We start from the raw sequence: 17044 nt of genomic DNA on the forward strand, positions 1-17044 counted from the left end.
CGGGGACGCGGCGCCCAGCCGAGTCCCAGGCTCTGCGCCGGCGGGCAAGCGCCTCACGGCGCAGGTGCGGCCGTGCGCCGACGCGGCGGGACGTAAACACGCACGCAGGGGGGCCACGAGGGCGGGCGCAGGCGCGGTGGGGAATAGGAGGGCGCGGCGCAGGCGCATTGGCCGCGCGCGCGATGGGCGGGGCGTGGACGGCGCTGCGATGGCTGCCCGCGGGTGTCGGACCAGCGAAGCCCCCGGCGCCTCTCAGAGCCCGGCCTCCTGACGCCGCCAGTGGGCGGGGTCGCCCGGGCCGCCGCCACCGCTGTCATGTATCCGCCGCCGCCGCCGGCGCCACATCGGGACTTCATCTCGGTGACGCTGAGCCTTGGCCAGAGCTACGACGGCAGCAAAAGCTGGCGGCGGCGCTCGTGCTGGAGGGTGAGGGTCGGCGCCGGGCCGGGGTCCCGCGGCCCGCCCGCCGTCCCCTGTCTGGAGCGCAGGCGCTCGTCCGGGCCCGGGGAGCGGTGGTCGCCGGCCGCAGGCCGTCTTTCCAGCCCGCGCTCGGCGGGGCGGGGTCGGGGAGGGGGAAAGCTGTAGGCTGCCCCTCGGTGCGGTGGGTCAGGAGCCCCGCGGTCTCGGGCTGCAGGGCATCGACACCCCCACATCGGGGCAGATGCGGGGTCCCGCCGGCTGCCTGAGACGGAACACGCGCGTCGCGCGAGCCTTTCCTCACTGCGCCTGCGATAGGACACGTATGGCTTCTGCGTCTGTTGTTTATTTCCGTTCCCCTATGCCGTCTGGAATATCCCCGCGGCTCGTCAGTCTCTGCCGCCGGGGCGCTTCCCCCGGTTCAGAAACCGGACCTTGGGAGTTACCCACTGTCCTCCCCGAATTTGCAGCGGTCGCACGGGTCCCAGCTGTGTTGTTTTCCGTCCCGTAGAAATGGAAGCAGCTGTCGAGATTACAGCGCAACGTGATCCTTTTCTTCCTCACGTTTCTCGTGCTCTGCGGGCTCCTGTCCTACATCAGCGTGGCTGACCAGTGGAGAGGTACCGGCTGCGCGTGCGCCTCAACCCCATGCGTGTGCGTCACTGACTGCGGGTGGCTGGGCAGAAGCGGTCTGGCCGTGCGCCTTCAGCGCCTGGAGCGTCTGCGAATTGGCGAGAAGCGCCGGCGAAAAGGAGCCGAGAGTGTGTTTCGCCACCCTGCTGGAACGTGGCTCGAGTTAATGTGATGTTGCCCGCCTGCTTCCTGGGTGTCCGGTGTAAGGGCCGGCCTCTCCGTTCTCTGTGCCTCACGGAGACGTTCGGGTCCTGAGGTCGCGTGCCCCGTCCAGACACGCTCCCTGAACTTCCTCACACGTGTTACCGTGTGTTCCGAGCGGCCCGGGCAGTCTGGGTGAGGGCGTAGGGAACCCCTGTGGGGGAGGAAAGCTCAGGAGCTGCTGCAGGCGGCTGGAGGCAGCTGCACCTAGGCCAGCGTCCGCGCTTCCTGGGAGGGAAGCCGCTGAGGGGAGGTCCGTGTGGGCTGGGCTGCAGGACAGAAGCTGCCAAGTGCTTTGAGGAAGGTTTGGTTACCCTTGGCCGTTCTTGAGTTGGCTTAAAGGACCTTCCCCAGGTCTCACGGTGTCCTCTCGTGGTGAGGAGCGCCCGCCCGGACGTGTTCCTCCACGCGCTCGCTCGGGCTCTCCTTGGGGCTGCGCGGCACGTTTGGGATAAAATCCGTTCTCTCGTTTAGCCGTGGACGGCGGGTCAGCAGAAGAGCGGAAGGTGAGACCAGCAGATCCGCCCGTCTTGCCGGCTCCTCAGAAGGCAGATGCTAATCCAGAAAACTCGCCGGGGCTTTTACCCCAGGTGTGTTCGGTGAACTGCACGTGGGGTTGCGACCGGGGTCGGTCCCACGGGCGTTTCAGAACCGCGCGTGATGTTCCACACGGACGGGGGAAGCAGTTCTTTCCCTTGTTGTTTGTCTGATGTTCGCGCCCTGCGCCCCTTGTCCTGAGCCGGTAGGATGACGCTTGGGGCGAGGAGGAGGGATATTCTTTCCTTCCTTCCCCTTGGCTACCTGCTGGCGAGCGAAACAGACCCGCCCCTTGTCTGGAGGAGCGGCAGGCCGGCGGGAGCAGGCCGGTGGCCCGTGGTGTCCATCCCGGGAGGAGAACAGCAGTCGCCTCCGGGGACGAGGCTGGGGACGGGACGCTGAACTGCGGTGGGAGACTGGGCAGCCGCTGGCCCTGGGTAGAGTCGGGAGAGCAGGGCTCGAGTCCAGTGACGCTGCCCGAGGCAGGGGGAGCTGGGCTCGTTCAGGGAGCTGCAGTTTCAGAGGGCGTGGGCGGGGAAGGGGGCTGGGGTCGGGCCCCACGGGGAGCGGCCAGGAGGTCTCTCTGCAAACCGCCTTACTCGGAGGCTGTGTGTCAAACAGCTCACGTCCTCCCTCGTGGAGCCGACACGCACGTCTCTCGCTCCTCTTGGCCGCTCTCGTGCACCTGGGCTCTCGTGACGGCGACGGGAGCAGAGCCCGCCTGCACGGTTGCCCGCCGAAAGGCACGCTTCCGTTGCTCGGGAGGCCCGTGATCCCGTCTGTGGTGGCGGCCGGGGTCGGCGTGCACGGCTCCCCGGGTCCGGGCCTCGGGGCGCGGGGCCCCTTGTGGCGGGGCCGCTGGGACCTTTGCTGCTGCTCGGACTCCGGCACTTGTGCCCCAGGCCTGGGTCGGCCCCGGTGCTTTGTGTGCGGCCAGATCCCATTCTCTTGGCCACGGGGGTCCCGGCTCCGTGGCACTGGCGTCTTTCCAACGAGGACCTCTTCACGGGTCCTGTGGGTACTGAGCGGCAGAGATGTGTTCGATCCCTGAGTCGGCCTCCTTGCTGTGTCCTGCGGAGGAGGGGCCTCCTCCTGCCCTCTGCTGACGACGGGCTACGCCTGGGCCCCTGCGCTCCGTCCCTGGACCCGGTGCCCTGGCCACCCGGTTCTGAGCACAAAGGGTGGGAGTCCTGGGGCACAGGCCCGGGACAGTGTTCTTTGCGCCTCCACCCACGGGGACGTGGCTCTGACCCTTTATTGCTACCTTTAGGGTCTGTGACGGCCTGACACCCTCCCGGGCCAGGATGCTAACTCACTGCCCAGGGCTGCGCCAGCCCGTTGGCACAGTCTCCGTCCCGGTTGGTCAGGGCCCAGAGATCGTGAGAAAGGATCTTCTGGCCAAATCTGCATGTTGCCGTGGGAGCGGGAAGGCCCCTCCTCCGGGGGCCGTGCGCCACCAGCCATTCCACGCGGTCCGTGGGGTTGGGTCTGATAGGGAGAGCATCCCAGGTGGAAACGGAGTGGCAGCTCCTGGGCCATCGAACTGTTTTCACGAGTGGCTCTTGTTTCGATCTAGAAGCCTCAGAGGCATTTCCGACGGGGACCGCCCAACCTGCAGATTAGAGCCCCCGACAAAGACTCCAAGGACCGGAGACAGGATGACACGAGGCGGAGGGACGAGGTGGTGGGCGACGCTCGTCAGGAAGAGAGCACACAGAGAACGGTGGTCAGGTACAGGGAGCGTCAGAGACGAGGCAGCACGGGTCGCTAGCTGCGCAGAGGCCGGTCCGCTTGACGTTTCCTGAAAAACAAAGGGATAGGATCGGCGCGCTGTCTGAAGCGGCTTCTCCTCTCAGAGCAGACAGTGGAGAGAGCGGGACCCTGGTGGGGGCGGGGCCCTGCCTTCTCCGCGTCGTGCCGCATGGAGCGGAGGGCCGCCACGGGCCCAGCCAGGCTGTGACCGCGGGCGTTTGCGTCTCTGCCCTCAAGCCGGCTGACTCCTCTTCCTCCTCTCCCTGAAGCTGGAGGGGTGCAGTGATCGAGCCGGAGCAGGGCACCGAACCCCCTTCGAGAAAGGCAGAGGGCCCCCCCGCCAAGCCTTCCTCACAGGCCGCCGGGATTCAGAACCAACCAGGTAAGGCCCCGCCTGCGCCCCGTCGGGCCTCACGCGGACATGGTGACGGAGAGGGCGCGTGGACACCCAGCTGGGCACCCGGGCGGGCCCCAGCTCTCTGTAGAGCCTTGGGGAGGGCATGGGGCTCCACGGCGGCCCGCGGTCCCAGGCCCATCGCGGCAGCCACAGGCCGCCTGTGCGGGAACTGCCCGCGTCCGTGCCAGCGCGGGGCCTGGGGAGAGTGGAGACACGGCCCCGGCTCGGTGGGGTCCTGGGGTCCTGCGTTCTGGCACCTGTAGTGGAGGGCCCTCGGGGCACTGGCGCTTTGTACGCTCCGTGCGGCCTGTCTGCTTTGGTTCTCGTGGCGGCCTTTGAGGTCATCGGTCTGTCGTAGGCCCGTTCCACGGACGGGAGAACCGAGGTTAGGCCGGCAGCGGCCACGGCCATTTGCCTCCCGGAGCGGGGGCTCGCGCCGGGTCAGCTGAGCCTGGGGCCCAGGCTGTGACCCTCCAGTCCTGTCGCTGTTGCCACTGAGGGAAGGAGGAAGAAGGAGCCCAGAGCCGGGACGGGCGGCCCGGGCGTGTGGGGGGAGGCAGAGCGGTCGCGGGGCTCTGAGGACCGATGTCAAAGCCGCAGATGCCAACACGACTGGGCCTCGGGCCACACCGAGAGGACACGTGTCGCGAAGCCGCCGACGCCCACGTTTCTGTCCGCCTGGTGGCCCTGTAACGCGTGCCTGGTCCTCCGACGTGTGGAGGGGAGAAACCTTCTCGGTCGGCGTCGAGGCCACCCTGGAAGGGCCCCGGGGCGGCCTTGGGTGTGTCTGCCACACGCTGTTCCCTCCCCGAAAACACCCATGGCTGCTGAGGCACGCACGACGTGGGCACCTGTGAGATGAGGCGCTCTCGTGGAGGTCACCGGGGCCCCCCCGCCCGCCCGCCCGCCCGCCACGTCTGATGCTCCCCCGGCCGGAATGCACAGCGCGGCTGCCGTGGCGGAGCGGCAGGCACCGGTCTGCTGCCTCAAACACCTCCGCCCGCTGCGCGTCCCCCGCAGCTCCAGAGGGTCGTGCCCGCCGGGCGTCTGGTGGAGGCGGACGGGCGCAGGCCAGGCGGATGAGAGGCCGAGCCGTCGCGTGTGGACCCTGGAGGCCTCGCCACCTTGGCAGCCGCGTCCAGCCGTGCGGCTCCGAGCCCGGCGGCGCCGCGCCCCGACCTTCGGGGTCGTCCGCTGCCGACCTGCGGCCCCGGACGGTGTCCCCCCACCCCACTGAGCGCCCCGCGGCTTGGGGCTGCAGAGGGGCGGTGTCTGAACCCTGGGCGGTTCCGGTCCCCACGACCCGCCGTCTTCCTCCCAGCCTCCCCGAACGAGCGTCAGAGGGCCGTGATAGACGCCTTCCGCCACGCGTGGACCGGCTACCGCAAGTTCGCCTGGGGCCACGACGAGCTGAAACCCGTGTCCAGGTCCTTCAGCGAGTGGTTTGGCCTGGGACTCACGCTGATTGACGCCCTGGACACCATGTGGATTTTGGGTCTGAAAAAAGGTACCCTGCTCGTCCCCGAGCACGCGGCCAAGTTCCCCCGGTGGAACGCTTGGGCGCGCGAGTGAGCGAGCCGTGCCCTGGAGGGTGTAGACGCCACTGTTTCCGTCTGAGGAGCTCTCCCTTCCCCTGGGTGGCAGGCAGTCGCTTTGTCCCCTGATGGCAGGCGTCCCGGGGACGCTCAGGGCAGTCGCCCCCTCGGCTCCCGGCCGAAGGCCTGGGCTGGCGTCCGGGGGCAGTTCCAGCCCGTGCTAGCCGGAAAGGGGCTCCCTGGTGGGAGGCGGCACGTGATCTGACAAGGCCGTCGGCGTCCCAGGTCTCTCCATCACACCCTTCTCAGGCCACGTGGATGGGGTGTGGCTGAGGCTACGGGTCTTTGGGTACTTCCGAATCGGTCTCTCGGAGTCCGTTTCCGGTGTTCCGTAGAGGCCAGAGGCTCCCCCTGAGTTACTCACGTGGCCCTTTGTGCCGTGGCCGTTACCCGTCAGCGTCGGTGCTCACGACGGCACGCTGGCTGCCCGTCCTCCGGGTGCAGGGGGCTCCGCGGTGTGTCCCCTTGCCGCGGGAAGTGATGGCGAGGCCCCTCGGGAGAGAGAGACACGAGGACGCGCGTGGCCCCAGAGCCAGCGAGCGGTCACGGGGGCGCCGGGACCTGTAACCTACTGCCGCTCCCACCCCGTCTCCCGTCGCAGAGTTTGAAGAAGCCCGCAAGTGGGTGTCTAAGAAGCTCCGGTTTCAGAAAGACGTGGACGTCAACCTGTTCGAGAGCACGATCCGGATCCTGGGCGGCCTTCTGAGCGCCTACCACCTGTCCGGGGACGACCTCTTCCTGAGGAAGGCCGTGAGTGTCCGGGCGCCGGCGGAGGTTCCGCGGCTCGAGGGGCCCCCGGGGGTGGGGGCGGGGGTCTGTTCCGGGTCTCCCGTCTCCCCGGTCGTCTGGGTCTCGCTCCCGCGCACGTGCGTGGGAAGGTCCCTGTCACCGTGGCGACCCGCGGGGAAGTGCTCTCGGGGCTCCTCGGTCTCGCCGCTGTTGAGCGCCGAGGCCACGTGAAGCCAGTGAGGTCCCGTGTCCACTTACGGGGGTGAGCACGGGTGGCGGGGTGGCGGGGGTGGGGCGGGAGGGTGGGCGTCGTGGAACGGAGCCGAGGCTGCCGTGTGACGGGAAACCTCGGTCCTCGTCGTGTCGCGTCATCAGGAAGACTTTGGGAATCGGCTGCTGCCTGCGTTCCAGACGCCCTCCAGGATCCCATACTCGGACGTGAACATCGGCACCGGAGCCGCCCACCCGCCCCGCTGGACCTCGGACAGCACGGTGGCCGAGGTCACGAGCATTCAGCTGGAGTTCCGAGAGCTCTCCCGCCTCACGGGGAGTAAGAAGTTTCAGGTACGGGGGGCCGGCCTGCCGGCCGGAGGCGTCACACCAAGCGGAGGCGTGCGTGGACTTGACCCCGGGCCGCAGGACCACCGTCCCGTGTGCTTTCCGGTCCCTCGTTCCTCGCCTTTCCTCAGCTGCGCGGGCGGGAAGGGCGCCGACTGGGGGCTGAGTCCGAGCGCGGGCCCGTGTCCCTGGGGTCCCAACTGCCCCCTGCCTCGTGCTGTGGTGGCCCCCGGCGGTGGTCCGTGCCGGGAGCGAGGCAGGGGCCCACGGTCGTGGGTTTCGGCCTCGCTAGCCCGTCGCTGACGGTCCTCATGGACCTCGCTCCTGACCCTCGCCCCGACCCCGTTGGCCGGGGTCCCTCTCCTTGTGGGTGAGTCTCCAGCACGCGGCGGACCCTCTGGACTTGGCGCTCTGCCTCGTCACTCTTCCTCTTCCTTAAAAACCTGAGCTGCGATTTGAACGTCAGGAAGTTTTGCCTCTTGGCTTGGACGTCGCGCCACGGTCCCACGCGGGCAGCGGCTGCCGCCGTCTGATTCCAGAACCAGGTCCTCGCCTCAGGAAGCAGGCCAGCGCACCCTAGCGCTCCCGCCCGGGCCCCCCGCCTCGGTGGCCGCAAATCCACTTGTCGTGCGTGGCTTTCTCTGTTCGGAATGCTCGGCGTGAGTGAGGTCCTACGTACGGCGTGGGCCGTCTGTGGCCGGTTCTGTCGCCACGCGTGACGTCTTCGTCCGCGCTGGAAGCGTCCGGGAGGAGCGCACCCGTGTCGTAGCACGCGTCCGAAGCATCCCTTTTCGTGGCCCGGCGGTCCGCCATCGTGCGGGCGGACCACGTGCTGTCCGGGCTCTCGTGCGTTGAGGAGCAGCTGGGTTGTTTCCCACGCGGGGGTGGCAAGAGCGGCGCTCCCGGGAGAAGGTTCCAGGCGCACACAGGGCTCCGGCGTTTCCGCGGCAGCCCGCGCTTGTCCCCCGGTCTTTCTCGGTAGCCTTCGCGGTGGGCACGTGAGGGTGCCTCCTCTGGGCTGTGGATTTTGTCCTGATGACGTGTGGCGTTTTCCCAACGCCCACAGGCCCCGTGTTCATCTCCCGGGTGGAGGTGGGCGTCCGGGTGCCTGTCTGCTTGTCGGCGGAGTAGCGGCTTTCCCGTCGTCGGCTCGTACCCCGGAAGCTCAGCGTCTCTCTGCTTGCTCTGAGACGCCGGCCGGGCGCCGTGGCGATGCCGGATCCCTGTAGCTGCTGGAGACCCAAGGGAGATTGAAGCCGCCCCTGCCTCAGAGGACTTTGTAAAAGGGGGCGGGCGTCCGTGGCGGGCGGAGGCCAGGAAGGCACTCCCCAGGCAGGGTCCCGAGCGCCGTGAGCAGACGCGCACAGGGCCGTGGAGCACAGATGCGTGGCGCTGCCCGGGAGGAGCTGAGGTTGGTTGGGTCTCGAAGGATGAACGGGATCGGCGGGCGGGTGTGCCGCGACGACCGCGGGCTCGGAAGCAGACGCGCCTGCCTTCCCTCCAGCGAGCGGGAGCAGACGGCCACGCCTGGGCAGGAGGTCCCGGGGACCGCGGCTGTGGCCTTCAGACACGGTCCCCTGCCAGGAGGAGGAGCCCAGCCCCGTGTTCGGGGCCCTCGGCATCTGCCCGCTCATCGAGGCAGCCGCGTGTGAGGGTGGGGACCTGGTTGCCGCGTGGCCGGGGCCACCCTCAGAAGCCCTTGCCCGGTGCAGCCCGGCAGGGGAGCGCCGTGGGCCGGGACACCGGCCTCTTCCGTCCTCTTCCGGCCTCTTCCGGCCTCCGCTGGGAACGGGCCCGCCTGTCACGGAGGAGGGGTGAGCCGACGAGGCCCGCCTTCCTCGGCTGGCCCGAGGTCCAGCAGCCCCGTCCCCCTGGCTCACCCGCACTCTCCCCTTGTGTGTGTGTGTGTGTGTGTCCCAGGAGGCCGCGGAGGAGGTGACGAGGCGTGTGCACTCCCTGTCGGGGAAGAAGGACGGGCTGGTGCCCATGTTCATCAACACGCACAGCGGCCTCTTCACTCACATGGGAGTGTTCACTCTGGGCGCCAGGGCCGACAGCTACTACGAGTACCTGTTGAAGCAGTGGATCCAGGGCGGAAAGAAGGAGACGCAGTGAGGCCTGTTTCTGCTGCCTCGGGGACGGGGTCCCCGAGGCTCCCCTTGTCCCGAGTTCTCGGTCAGGAGGCAGCGGCCGTGCCGGACCCGGACCCGGCCCCTCCGCGGGGGATGTGTCTCTTCCCGGCACGGCCTTCGTGCCAGAGAGGACGCCTGGCGGGTCACGGAGGTCCCCGGCCCCTCTGCGCCAGGCAGGGCCTGGGGTCTGGGCCCGGCCGAGGGGCCCCCGGCTCACCGGCCGAGCTCTCGTCCTCGGGGTCGTGGAGGCGGCTCTGCTTGTCCGCTCCCCAGCAGAAGGTGGCCAGGGGCCCCTGGGCCTCCCCGCGCTGCCCGGTTGACGCTTCAGACGTGCGCTTTCCCAGACGGCAGTGCCTCGGGGAGCCCCGTCGTGCGGTCGGGAAAACACAGGTCCCTCTAGTGAAGGGACTGGAAATCCTTGAGGTCTCACGCCAGGGGGTGACCACGACCCAGGACCGCTGGGGGTGGGCAGCTCCAGGAGGCCGACCCCTACGGGCAGAGATCAGGGCATCACGCCTGGGGAGCCGGAGTTCCCCACGCCTGAACGTGGGGACGTTGGGAGAACCCTGGTGGGCACGTGGGGTCCCGGGTGGTCCACGGGGGCCGGCTGAGAGGGACGACCCTGTTGGGGGAGCGGCGGGCACAGCCCCGTGTGTGCCCCAGGCCGCCGACTGCCACGAGCCTGCATCCCCAGGCTGGCGTGGTGCCACCCCAGACAGGGCCAGGCCTCCTGGCCACTAGCGTGGGGATGGCAGCTCGTGGCCACGTGCCCGCTCCTGGGTAGCCGGGCGGGGGGTCGGGCCGCGCACCCACCTGGCGTGAGCCCACGGGGCCTGCCGGTTCACAGGTTACTGGAAGACTACCTCGAAGCCGTCGAGGGAATCAAAAGGCACCTGCTGCGCAGGTCTGAGCCCAGGAAGCTCACCTTTGTGGGGGAGCTGGCCCACGGCCGCTTCAGCGCCAAGATGGTGAGCACGGTCGTGATGCAGGTGGGGCGTAGGGGGCGGCACCCACCCGTTTTTCTGGGCCCCCGATGGCTTCGCGAGTCTGGACGTTGGAGAGATGGCTCAGATTCTGGTCGTGGGGCGTGAGCCCTCACAGGTCGACGATGGACTGCGCGGCGGTGTGCGGCAAGGGGGCTGGGGTCCTTGATGGGTCCCCGGCCCCTCCCCCGGGGTGCCGCTCCCGTCCCCTGGGGACCCTGTGCCTTCCCCAGGGCCCCCCCCCCACCCAAGACTCCACTCCCTCCCCCCTCCCCCCTCTCCTGCTCCCCCCTCCCCCCTCTCCTGCTCCCCCCTCCCCCCTCTCCTCCTCCCCCCTCCCCCCTCTCCTCCCCCCCTTTTCCTCCGCCCCTCCCCTCCCCCCTCCCCCCTCCCTTCCCCCCTCCCCTCTCTCCTCCCCCCTGCCCTCTGCCCTCTGCCCTGGGTCTAGTTACTTTTCCCCTGTCCCTGGTACTCCATCAGTGTTTGTGGGGTCAGGGCCAGACCCGGGTCAGCATCCGCTCCCCTGGCAGGCGGGTGTCATCCGCCACCCTCCCCCCTGCCCACGTGGAGCTCCAGGGGCCTGGCCCGTAGTGGAGTCGCTTTCCACGTTCCTGCCCTTGTGGGCCCCGAGGAGTCCCCGTCTGGGCCCGTCGACCCCTGGGGATGCGGGGGGCCTGAGGGAGCGCTGCACCCGGTGCACCCTGCACCCGGCGTGGCCCCCGCCACCGCCCCCGCCCCTGCCCCACGTGGCCACCGACTCACAGTGGTGAGGAAACCGCTCTGGTTTCAGGACCACCTGGTGTGCTTCCTGCCAGGGACGCTGGCTCTGGGCGCCCACCACGGCCTGCCCGCCGACCACATGGAGCTGGCCCGGGCGCTCATGGACACCTGCTACCAGATGAACCGCCAGATGGAGACGGGGCTGAGCCCCGAAATCGTGCACTTCAACCTGTACCCCCAGAGCGACCGCAAGGACGTGCAGGTCAAGGTGAGCCGGGCCGGGGTCTGGGCGTGGGGGCGCCCTGCGGGCTCGGCCTAGCTCCTCCCGTGCCCCCCCACCCCAGCCGGCCGAGCTCAGCCCGCGTCGTGTCCCCCATCCCTCCCGCCCAGCCGGCCGACAGGCACAACTTGCTGCGGCCCGAGACGGTGGAGAGTCTGTTCTACCTGCACCGCCTCACGGGAGAGCGCAAGTACCAGGACTGGGGCTGGGAGATCCTGCAGAGCTTCAACAAGTACACGCGGGTGAGCGCCTGCCCTGCCCAGCCCAGCCCTGAGTCCCTCGCCCCTAGCCGGGGCAGCCAGAGGGGGGCGGGGGCGGGGGCGGGGGCGGTGCGGGCTCGCCGTGGCCTCGGGAGCTCGGCGCCACGCGCCCCAGGCTCTGTGGCCCCGTGTGCACAGGGCGACTCTCCTCCCGGATCCTCCGTGTGGCCCCGGGCAGCCCTTTCCCACCGCAGACGGTGCCGTGACCGTGGCCCCGACACCCGTCTCGCGGTCTGGGCCGGGGCTCGGAGGTCACGCCGTGTCCGGGGCCCGCCACCCACCCCGGCAGAGCGCGAGCGCCAAAACCCGACCCGCGTACGCCCTGTGGCGGCCGGCCGGGCGGTGGGTCCCGGCCGCCTCAGGTGCTCGGGGGCCTTCGGGAGGCCGCCTCCGGGTTCCGGAGCACGGGCTGCACGTCGGGTCACGTGAGGGCGGCTGGCGTCTCTGAGGGGCCGTCTGGAGGAGCTGCGGCTGGGCTCCCGGGGGGGAGGCCGGTCCCCCGGCGGACCTTGGGGTCGTCTGCCTCAGACCCGGCCCTTGGCCACGGGTGCCGCGGTGAGGCGCAGGGGCCCCGGCCGGGGGGCCCTGCGGCCGCCGGCGCCCCCGAGGGCCGAGCCCGGCGTGGGGAGCTGGCTGGGCCTGCGGCCGTGGTGACGCCGCGGTCTCCGCTCTCGTGCAGGTCCCCTCGGGTGGCTATTCTTCCATCAGCAACGTCCAGGATCCCCTCAATCCCCAGCCCCGGGACAAGATGGAGAGCTTCTTTCTGGGGGAGACGCTCAAGTACCTGTACCTGCTCTTCTCCGACGACCCGGCCCTGCTCAGCCTGGACGCCTACGTGTTCAACACTGAGGCTCACCCCTTGCCCATCTGGGCCCCGCCTAGGGTGGGGTGACCCCCCCTGTGGGCACTGCCCGGGGGCCTCACACATCTCGCGTCTGTGGGTACCTGTCCTCGGAACCCTGGCCTTGGGTAGGTTCGCCCTCTTGACCTTGGCCGCAGCGTGTCCCCTCGGCCGACCGTCCGTGCTCCAGGGTCAGGCTGATGACATTCCCCAGGGGGTTACCGAGCCTGACATCTCAGGGTCTCAGAGGTGGTCAGGGCAGCTGGGCGCCCGGTGCTTTGCCGCTGGCTTTGCACTTCTGGCTTGTGGTTCTCATGACGCCGGACGGTGTCGTGAGGTCAGCGCCGTGAATCCCCGAGGCCCCACCTGCTGGGGACCTTCCTGCTTGAATCACGATTTACATTCCTGATCCCCAAACGTCTTCTGTGTGGCCCCAGGGTCTCTGCTTGTCCCCTGGGGCCGCTCTGGGTCTCCTGGACCCACACATGTTCTGAGATGAGCTGAAGGGACAGCCCGACATGCGGTTCAGCCCGGGGTCTCAGAGTCTGTGAATGTGCCCTGACCCGGGAGTCCTGGGGGGGCACTTGTGACCTCCTGCGAATCCGGGCACCTGGCCGGCTGTGGTGTTTACATGTTGGACTCAGGGATCCTCCCCCGGCCCTGCAGGGACGGGGAGGGGCGGGTGGACAAGTTCATCCTGCTCCTGGACCACCCGACAGAACGGACTTTCCAGGCAGCATAAACGTGGATTGTTTCCTTTGTTGGTAAGCAGGTCCTTTACTGTGAAACATCTTTGCGTAGTTGAGAGAAATCCATCGTCGGTTTGGGGCGCTTCTGACTGCAGCGCACAGGGCTGTCAGGTTTCCGGCCCGATAATCCTGCCGTCCTCCATACATAAGTTAGCACAAACGCACCTTACCTGTCGCTGGACGAGGTAACGCATCACGGGGTGGGAGCGGAAGGTGTGCTTCGCGGCCTGTCCCGAACACAGACCCACAGCGAACAGAGCCAGAGAGCGCCACACCCAAGTTCTTTCATCAGCTTCTGTGTATTTCGTGAAAGACAGAAGGTCACAAAATGCAAAATCGGATACCTTGGAAAGGTCAGCGTCGAGAAAAGATTTCTGTAGCGAGGCAGAGCGGCAACATCCACCTCCCATTCTCCCCAGAAACAAAACAGCAGTAGAACCGTCGCGGTCAGTTTTGACAACAGCCAATGAACCATGAGGAAAAAAGGAAGTGTGGCTCCATGAAAGGAACAAAATTAGTTGCTAAAAACTGTCGCTAAAGACAGTCCAGCCTTGAGAATTACTAGAAAAGGACTAATAAAACTAAATTAAACGTTCTCAACTTGAACACGCACATGGAAGTAGCGCACATTGGGGAAATACCACGAGCACACTGAGATTACCAGAGAAATTACCAGAGGGAATAATTATTAAAAATCACCTTCCACCGAAATGTGCAGCGATTGAGAGATTCATCAGCAGAGTTCGGTAGCCACAGCAGCGAGGAGACCGCAGAATGTGAGCCGTGGACAGAGCCGAGGGACAGGTCCCACCCTCCGCAGGCCCCACAAGTCTGCTAGAGTTGGGGTCTCGGGCAAAAGGAGATTTGAGACAGTGCTGAACGCTTGCCAAATGTGATGTTCTAAGAGGTAAGTTACGAATTCAAGAAGGTCAGACACTTCCTAGTAGAATCAACACAAGACGACCTGGGATAAGTGGTGGGAGAGTCTCGACCGCCGTGAGCGGTGACCTGTGACGTGCAGACCCACGGCAAGGCCAGCCGCCCAGTGAGGGAGAAAAAAGGCCAGAAGATGGGAATGGAATGACGCTTTGATGAGAAAAGTTGTCACCCCGGAGTTCCATGTACAGCAAAACTGACTCAGAAATGGAGAATTCTAGGTATTTCCAGGGGAAAGCCGGATAGCTTGTCGCCAGGCGGCCTGACGTGCACGAAATGCTCCGAGGACTCTGGGCGGAACTGCTGCCGGATGGGAACTCGGGGCTCTGTTAAGACGCGGCCGGGATGCGTCAAATCAGTTACGTGTTTGGCTGCCACTCCTGTTTTTATTCTCCAGGATTTAAAAGCTGTTCACGGGAGATAATTACGAGTTTATGTTTTGGGACCCATGGTGTGCAGCGTGAGTTTTGAGAGTAGCTACAGAAGCAGACTGGTCTGAGCCGTCTCAGAGATAGGTCGTGTATGTTAGTGAACACAGTTGCTGTATGTGTGGACCAGATTGTTAGAAATTCGGGACGTCACCCATGATAGCCACGATGAAATTATCAAAAAGATACACGTGGGTGGAAAGGAGAAGAGAGAATGGTTCACTGAAGTTTTTTTTTAAAAAGTCCTTGGAAGAAATGAGGGACGAAAAAGGATTAACGTATAGAAAACACGTGCAGGAAGAAGGAAGTCTTATTGGTAATTACGTAAAATAAAATGGATGAAGCCCTTCGATCAAAACCAGAGCTTGGCAGAATGGACTAAGACACAGTGACCCAAGTACGTACTGTCTAGCAGAGACCGTGCTTCCAAAGATACAGATAGATTGAAGGCAGAAGCATGGGGGGAGACACTCCATGGAAACAGTGACCCAAAGAGAGCTGGGATGGCTGTGAACGCCAGACGAAACAGGCTTTACTTCAAACACGGGGGGTGCCTGGGTGGCTCAGTGGGTCGAGCACCCAACTCTTGATTTCATCTCAGGTCGCGATCCCAGGGTCGTGGGGTGGAGTCCCGCATCGGGCCCCACGCCGAGCATAGTGCCTGCTGGGATTCTCTTTCTACCTCTCTGCCCTCTCCGTTGCTTGCACACGGTGTCTTTCAAATAAAAATTAAAAAAAAAAAAAACTTTTAAGAGGTCAACGTAGATGCAGCTTGCTTTGTTTGTATTCAGTGAAAACAAGATTTTTCCACAGGAAAGAAAAGACAGGGTTATAAAGAAGGTAGAACAGTTGCAAATGCATCGAACAGCAGAGTCAAATGAAACAGCCGGGTCTCCAGTGGCAGTTGGAGACTCCGTTAGTCGCCTTCAAGATGCACAGACCCGCTAGGGGAAGACCAGCGAGGAAACCGAGGACACGAACAGGGCTACAAACTAGGCAGACCCAACAGACGAGAGCGCCCCCGGCAACAGAGTGTCCCTGCTCCTCGAGGGCACATGGAGCAGTCTCCACTGTCTGCGTTAGGCCACGAAACAAGTATTAATGCATTTTATTTAAGTTTTTTTTTTTTTTTTGAGAGCAAGCACAAGCTGGGGAGAGCGGCAGAAGGAGAAGGAAAGAATCTTTAGCAGGGTGCATGCTCAGTGTAGAGCCTGACACTGGGCTCAATCCCACAACCGTGAGATCATGTCCTGAGCTCAAATAGACACTCAACTGACTGAGCCCCCCAGGTGCCCCTGAAGATTTTACTTTTATGTAAACTTTATACCCAACATGGGGCTCGAACCCACAACCCCAGGAGCCAGACTTGCACATTCCATCAACTGAGTCAGGCACCCCAGTGTATTTTAAATGATTGAAAGAGGGGGGGCCTGGCTGGCTCAGTCGGTTGAGCGTCGGACCTCAGCTCAGGTCAAGATCTCACTGCTCGTGGGTTCGATCCCCTCATCGGGCTCCGTGCTGACAGAGCCTGGAGCCTGCTTCCGACTCTGTGTCTCCCTCTCTCTCTGCCCCTCCCCTGCTCATGCTCTGTCTCCCAAATATAAATAAACACAATCAATTGGTCAGTGGAGAAGTCAGAAAGGAAGTTAAACACTTTTGAGACCTAAGAAATTGAAAGCACAAAGTACACAATTTATGGGATGCAGGGAAGGCTGTGCTCAGATCAAAATCCATAGCTTTGAATGCCTACATTAAAAAAAATTAACAATGTACGAGGCGCCCAGCTGGCTTAGTCGGTAGAACACACAGCTCCTTATCGGGGCCGTGAGTTCGAGCCCTATGTTGGGTGTAGAGCCTACTTTAAAAATAATAATATAGAGGCGCCTGGGGGGCTCAGTCGGTTGGGCACCTGATTTCGGCTCAGGTCATGGTCTTGCAGTTTATGGGTTCGAGCCCCGCGTCGGGCTCTGTAGTGACAGCTCAGAGCCTGGAGCCTGCTTCAGATTCTGTGTCTCTCCCTGCCCCTTCCCCGCTCACACTCTGTTTCTCTCTCTCAAAAAATAAACATTAAAAATTTTTTTAAAATAAAAATAAAAGGAAGAAAGATCTCCAGTTAGTACCTAACTACGTACCTTGAAGAACTAGGAAAGGAAGAGCAGACTAAACCCAAAGCTTGCAGTATGAAGGAAATGTGTAGAATGGAGATAAGTAAAATAGAGAATAGAAAAACACCAGAGACGGTCCACAAAACCAAAAGTTGGTTCTTTGAAAGCATCAACAAAATTGAATCTCCGAGCTACACTAACAAGGTGAATGTCCAATAGCTAGAACCAGAAACAGAAGTGGGGGCGTCACCAGTGGTCTTACAGAAAAGTTTCACACCATCAAATCTGACGGTCTTTTTAAGATGGCAAGTTCCCAGACATGCAAGAATGATCTAAACTCAAGATGATCTATAAATTTTCGACAGACCTAGGACAAATAGATGGATCCAATAGTAAAAAAAGAGACAATAACAACAAAACCCTCCCAACAAAGAGAAGCCTGGGGTCATGTGGCTTCTGGGGAATTCAGCCAAACATTTTCAAAGTTGGGGCACTTTGCTGGCTCAGTCTGTGGAGCGTGCAACTCTTGATCTTGGGGTTGAGTTCGAGCCCCACATTGAGTGTAGAGATCACTTAAAAATAAATCTTACACACACACATTTTAAGAGTTAACCCCAGTCCTTCTCAAACTCTCAGAAAATTGGGAGGAGGGAAAACTTCCTAAATCATTCTGTAAACCCAAAATTACCTTGATATCAAAACCAGATACAGACATTTCAGTAAAAGACTACAGGCCAATATTCCTTGTGAATATTAATGCAAAAATCCTTAGCAAGATACAAATCTGGCAG

At 63.9% G+C, this 17044-nt stretch overlaps 1 protein-coding gene across 2 annotated transcripts; it reads left to right on the forward strand.

Moving 5' to 3' along the window:
- The first annotated feature begins 194 nt into the window (after positions 1-194).
- On the forward strand, positions 195-14382 carry LOC122474766 (endoplasmic reticulum mannosyl-oligosaccharide 1,2-alpha-mannosidase-like). Of its 2 annotated transcripts, none has more exons than XM_043565867.1 (13): positions 195-426; positions 929-1037; positions 1726-1841; positions 3365-3519; positions 3810-3922; positions 5259-5444; positions 6134-6282; positions 6637-6825; positions 8740-8930; positions 9799-9919; positions 10725-10922; positions 11045-11176; positions 11874-14382. In XM_043565867.1, exons 1-13 carry the CDS (start codon positions 316-318, stop codon positions 12084-12086), a joined length of 1983 nt encoding a protein of 660 aa, XP_043421802.1. In that variant the 5' UTR covers positions 195-315; the 3' UTR covers positions 12087-14382. The 2 variants fall into 2 exon arrangements, with proteins under 2 accessions (XP_043421802.1, XP_043421801.1); XM_043565866.1 differs by having other exon boundaries at positions 200-426; positions 6673-6825.
- Positions 14383-17044: the final 2662 nt, after the last annotated feature.

The sequence above is a fragment of the Prionailurus bengalensis genome, chromosome D4, assembly GCF_016509475.1.
Source record: "Prionailurus bengalensis isolate Pbe53 chromosome D4, Fcat_Pben_1.1_paternal_pri, whole genome shotgun sequence".
Classification (NCBI taxonomy): Eukaryota; Metazoa; Chordata; class Mammalia; order Carnivora; family Felidae; genus Prionailurus; species Prionailurus bengalensis.